Source organism: Mercurialis annua, linkage group LG6, assembly GCF_937616625.2.
Source record: "Mercurialis annua linkage group LG6, ddMerAnnu1.2, whole genome shotgun sequence".
Taxonomy (NCBI): Eukaryota; Viridiplantae; Streptophyta; class Magnoliopsida; order Malpighiales; family Euphorbiaceae; genus Mercurialis; species Mercurialis annua.
Genome location: NC_065575.1, coordinates 38,748,834 through 38,755,094, shown reverse-complemented (window position 1 = coordinate 38,755,094; position 6,261 = coordinate 38,748,834). Strand labels below are relative to the sequence as shown.

The following is a 6,261-nucleotide window of genomic DNA, read 5'->3' as shown; positions in this document are numbered from 1 at the left end:
TACACGATATGAACACGAGCCCGCCAACATATTTTAAAACCTGTAAATGACTCATTTTGACAGCACTACCAATTACCACTGAATAATAAGTCTGCAGGCAATCAAACATGTATTGTCCTAATTCCACAATAACGTGTCCACAAAATGCCAGCTTATTGAACCCGGCCTAGAGCATTTAATAGCCGTGTGCTCTTAATCACTAAAAGTAGCAATATTTTCCCTCTTCAATTTGACACAGTCCCTGTGGACCATGCAACCAACAGCTAGCTAGCCTCGTTGGACCTTCCGAGTCACCCGCAAGCTAGCCACTACCAAGCCAAGTACATGGGGATCTAGTCAAACAACATGGCCATCCATGTAGTATACACTTTTGTAATTATCAACAAATTCAAGGGCTTTCTTTAATTTCTTCAACTATATATAGCCACCTTAGAAAATGAAAATTTCAGTTGTAACTTACAATAACATTCAGTAAAATGTTTACTAATGCTTCTTTCTTCAAGAATCTCTTCTTTTTCTTCTTTCGACTTGTTTCCGGCAACCCGAAAGTACTTCACCGGAGTTTTAGCAGTCTCTACTCCGGTCAAACTAAGTACCAAAGATACCCTTCACTTGCTCATAGAACAGACCTGTCGAGCAAAACTTTAGTCTTTAATGTCGAACAAACTCTGTTGAAATCATCCTCTTTGTTTCCTTACTTTATGCTTGTAGCTTTTGAAGCTGGAAGCATATTTAGGGCTTTTTTACTTTTCCTTTTATACCCTTTTGTCTGTTTGGTTGACAGGGAAACGGGGTTGAAGATAATGGTAATGGTTAGTTTCTTGGGTGTCAAGAAAGAAAATTTTAGGGTTGGAAGAGCTGTTTTGCCTAAATTTTTCTTGGAGGATGTTGGGTTAGAAGCTTTTGAAGTGTTGAAAAGAGGCGGGAAAAAAGTTGCTGTTAGTGAGTTTCCTCAAGTTATGATCGAGAGTTTTTTGAGAGATTATTTGGAGATTGATATTGTTGTTGGAAGAGAATTAAAATCTGTTTATGGGTATTTTACTGGAGTCATGGAAGAGAAAAATAAAGAAATTATGAAAGTTTCTGAGAAGATAATTAGTCAAGATTATAATAATGTTGTTGGTATTAGTCGGTTCAATAGGTCTCTTGATGATCATCAGCTGTTCTCTCATTGCAAGGTATGGAGCTAATTAATAAACTTACATGCATTTTTCAAGTTGAAAAAAAGAACACGGTTTTCTCAATTTAATCACGTTCTTTATTTTTCAGATTTGGGACATTTTATTTTTTAATTTAATATAATTACTCAGTCAAACATATTTTTAGAATATGTTTTTCATGTTGAATTGTCAATTGCCAAATCATGGCTATATGTCACTACTATTTTAAAGAATATACTATATTAATTTGAAAACTTTGAAGTATCTTGACTTAAAATAAAAATTATATCTTACTAGTTTATATAATTTATAGCTCTAGTTGTATCATATTGAAACAAAACATAAAAAATACATACTTTGTTTTTCATTTTATAAACAAATCTGCTCGAAATAATTAATCTTATAAATTTGAACATGTATGACTGATATTATTATTTATTCAATACCATGCCACCATTAATTGCAAAAAGAAAAAGTGAGAAAATAAGAATTTCCAGTATTAATTGATGCAAATTATTTTGAGCAGGAAATTTACTTGGTCAGAGAGTCAGACAAAAGGAGCTGGCAAGAATTACCCAGAGACAAATACCCAAACCCCCTCATTTTCCACGATGGTAGATTAGCCATTAAACCAACCCCACTCTCTTCTCTAGCCCTATTCATGTGGCTCCCCTTCAGCCTCATCCTCGCCGGAATCCGCTTAATCGCCGCCTTAACTCTCCCCTACAAAATCTCCATCCCCATCTTAGCCTTCTCCGGCATCCGCTGCACACTATCAAACCCTAATAATAACCCCTTAAAATCACAAACCAACACGAAAAAAGGACTTCTTTTCGTCTGTAACCACAGAACATTACTAGACCCTTTATACCTCTCATTCTCACTAAACAAATACTTTACTGCCGTCACCTACAGCCTAAGCAGGATGTCGGAGATATTATCACCGATCAGAACCGTTCGATTAACGCGTAACCGCGATAAAGACGCCATGATGATGGAGAAACTATTGAGTCAAGGTGATCTCGTGGTATGTCCGGAAGGTACAACATGTAGAGAACCCTATCTTTTAAGGTTCAGCCCATTATTTGCGGAGATGAGTGAAGAAATTATTCCGGTGGCTTTGGACACTCATGTTAGTATGTTTTACGGCACGACAGCCGGCGGGTTAAAATGTTTAGACCCTATTTTTTTTCTGATGAATCCTTTACCGAGTTACATGATTCAGGTTCTTGATCAAGAATCTGGGCTGTTGAAACGTGACGATGATAAAAATGGTGAGGATAAATCAAGATTTGATGTTGCTAATCATGTGCAAAGTGAGATTGGTAAGGCTTTAGGATTTGAGTGCACCAATCTTACAAGAAGAGATAAATATTTGATTTTGGCTGGTAATGAGGGATTTACTACTTGATCTACTAGTAATAAACCCTAATGTTAGCCTTCATGATATGTTTCTCATGCACTTTTTTGTGGTAATTAATGGGTAGGGCGTGTATATAGTAAAATTGTTTTTTATTTTTTTTTATTATTTTTATGCCAAATTATGATACATAATAATGTGTTTATTAACTAATTAATTTTTTGTGAATAGTATTTAACTAAGGAAAATAAATTTATATATTCAAAATTATAGTGAATTTGTTAAATATGTCATGAATAAAAGAAACTAATAGTACTTAGTTCAGTAATTTTATAATTTATTTCAATCATATCCAAGCATTAATAAAAAAAATGAAGCATCTAAGTGATATCAATATAATATATTTTAATTTCTTAACCTATTTTTTCGATATATTAATTATAATTGAAGAAAAAATAAAATATCTTCTCTATTATGAAAAATTATATATAAAAAGATTGTCCAAATATGAACTAATATATATTATAAAAATAACTTATCATATTGAATTAGATTTTATTTTTATTAATTATACTTATTTCCTTAGATATAATTGTCTAAGAAAATGAAATTATTGGATTAAATTGTCAAAAATATTATTTGCAAAAAAAATTATGTTATTTTCTAAAAAGGTGTCAAAGCTTTTTAATTACCTGATCCATTTTCAAAAAATAGACATTTATATACTGAATGGTTTATAAGTATGACACAAGTACATATGTCTATTTTCACACACATGACACATTCAAACTAGATGACTCATATGCGCATATGAGAACACATTGAGACACAAATAAATTATTTATGGAGTAAAATATATGAAAAAGAAAAAATGCTTAATTTTACAAGATGGAGTTTAAAGTGAGAGCAAAATAATAGTAGGGAAATTTACACCATACACCATAAAAGGGTAAATTAATTACAAAAATACAGTTTAAATTTCATTTTTACAATTTATTTTTTTATTTTTATAAAAATAATACTATCTTTTTATACTTACATAAATACCATTTCATTCCATTCATTTGTTTTCCTCTTTATTTTTAAAACTTTAATTCATATTTTCTTCTATTTCTTCCTTTAGTGGCCACCACCCTAATTAAACTTCATCTTTCAAACCACACATCCACCATCTTCTACTGCCACTGCTGCTCTCCCCTCATGTTGCGGTTCTCCTCTCACGCCGCCGCTTTCCCCTCACATCGCTATCGCTGTTCATGCCTCCGCCGCTGCTCGTCCCCTGCACGCCGCCATTCAATTTTTTAAAAATTAGATATAAAATGTTATAAAATTAGAATTTGTATGTATAAGATCTATTATTTTGTTGTTGTATATATAAATTTAGGATTTATTGTATATGATTCGTAATTTGAATTTTAAAATTCTAACACTTGATTATAAATTGTATTTTTCGTTCGTTTTCAAATTTTATGTTTGTTTTGAAATTTTTAGTTCGTTTTCATCCTCATCCCTTCGTTTTTCATATTTAAATTTTTATTTTTAAATTTGATTTTTAAAAAACAACGTGTATAATTCGTAGGGTTAATATAAAAAAAATCACGAACTTTACACGTTTTCTCATTTTAATCACGCAGTTTAAATTTTCTCATTTTCATGCACGAACTAACGTTTTTTCTCAAATTCATGCACCGTGCTGAGGTGGCACTCACTCAATGGTGTAAAATGACATCCACCTCAGCGAATTACACCAATGGAGCCGTGACACCTCAATACCGTGAATGAATTGGAGAAAAAGTGGTAGTTCGTGCATGAAAATGAGAAAATTTAAACTGTGTGATTAAAATGAGAAAACGTGTAAAATTGGTGAATTTTTATAACATTAACCCTAATTCGTATTATATACGAATTATATACAAACTATATATAAATTAATGAGTAGTATACATATATTATCTGTATACGAATTTTGTATTGGATGTTTACAAAATTATTATTTTTTTTATGTAAAAAGATAGTAATTTTTGTAACAAAAACTTTTAAATAGTATTTTTATGATAGTATTGAATGTCTATATATCCACAAAAATATCAATATGAATACTAAGGGATAATTTATGAATATTTTCATAAAATCGGCGCAACACACTGGCATTCAATGATTCTCACTAGTATTTACTAGACTTGGTAATTAATAACCTATTAATATTGTGGATGAGAGTTGGTTACTATCAAAAATACAATACAAAATGAATAATACTGTAAATTGCAATATACTACTTTCTCTCGGTTCCGAATTGATATGTCATTTTATTATTTTAGTCTAATAATTAATGTCAAAAATTTAATTTTTTGCATATTTTTTAAAATTTAAACCAAAATTAATTTTTGTATTATTATCTTAATTTATATTTTCATTGCAGTTCTATTAAATTTTACAAAATCGATTTAATATTACTTATGTGGTATTGTCATGTAATAACTCGTGTTTTGGTTTGGTCCTTGATGGTTTGGTTCCTTGAAACCATGATTTGGTTTGCATAACCTTCAATGTGTTGTTTTGATGAGGTTATGAGCTTATCGAACAAGTGTTTATGTGTTTGCCAGATGTGACATGCTTTAGTAAAATATCCATATCCTCCTAATGCACCGTTGGATCGAGCTCCCCTTTGGATATGTCGTTCATGAGAGAATTTGTTATCACTATTATCCGTCGCTAATGGCCTATATTCCGTCGCTAAGACAGGTTAGCGACGGACTTGCGACAGACAACGTCCGTCGCAACAGAAATGGTCGCAAAAGAAATTTGCGACCATTCTTCAATTCCGTGGCAAAATTAGCGACGGATAGTCCGTCGGTAATTTTGCCATGTCCGTCGCTAATTGTCAACCGGGTGAGACCGATTTTGAGACAAAATGGCGACATAATATTATAACTAGCGACAGAGATATCCGTCGTTAAATGTGCCATTTTTGAGAAAGAAATGGCACATGTAGTGACGGATATTTCCGTCGCTAATGGACGGCTTATATTCCATCGCTAATTGTGCCCTTAACTCGGCCATGATATATGCCTAGCAACAGAGAAAATATTCGGCAGTCTTCCGGCGTCATTCTCCTTCAGTGCGATATTTAGTATATGTGGTGTAACGCTAATTATATATTCCGCAAGGAATAAACGTTACAGAACATATACTATACATCCACCCGGAGAACAAACGCTGGAAAACAACCAAATATTTTTCTACCGCTATTAGACATATATGATTTTCGTGATCGAGTTACGGGAGGACCAGTTTTGCGAACTGTACAATCCCATGTCATTCAATTGCTTGAACACACGGGACGGGAACTCTACGGCTAGGTTTACGATTTTATTCAATGGCAATAAAATCGATGTCATTTTAGGTTTAAACAGCTTATAAATTAATTGATTATAAATGAAAAAATAAAATAATAACGGTATTTACTTGTTGCAGAGCAGAACGGCAACAGATCAAAAGGATCGTAAGGAATGTCGGACCGCTGCAACCAACTGACGGTTATCACACCTATATATCACGCAATAAGTACATTAAATTTCTAGAAAAATCACACAAATAATTAACAACCAAAATTATTCAACTAATTAATTAAGCAAATAAACATCTAGTTAATAAAAAAATTTAACAATTTTAATCTAATTTAACTTAATTTAACCTAACATTTGATTAAATAACAATTAATTTAAACAACTTAATTTAATC

General features: G+C 31.9%; 1 protein-coding gene across 1 annotated transcript; it reads left to right on the top strand.

The window, feature by feature from the left end:
* Window positions 1-444: 444 nt before the first annotated feature.
* Window positions 445-2,748, top strand: LOC126653963 (probable glycerol-3-phosphate acyltransferase 3). Its single transcript, XM_050347968.2, has 2 exons — window positions 445-1,178; window positions 1,687-2,748. Exons 1-2 carry the CDS (start codon window positions 477-479, stop codon window positions 2,569-2,571), a joined length of 1,587 nt encoding a protein of 528 aa, XP_050203925.1. The 5' UTR covers window positions 445-476; the 3' UTR covers window positions 2,572-2,748.
* Window positions 2,749-6,261: the final 3,513 nt, after the last annotated feature.

Excerpts from the sequence above, each read along its gene's own strand:
- LOC126653963 (XM_050347968.2), top strand. The coding sequence starts at position 477 with ATGTTTACTAATGCTTCTTTCTTCAAGAATCTCTTCTTTTTCTTCTTT. Across the intron at positions 1,179-1,686 it reads AGCTGTTCTCTCATTGCAAG|GAAATTTACTTGGTCAGAGA; the intron begins GTATGGAGCTAA and ends TATTTTGAGCAG.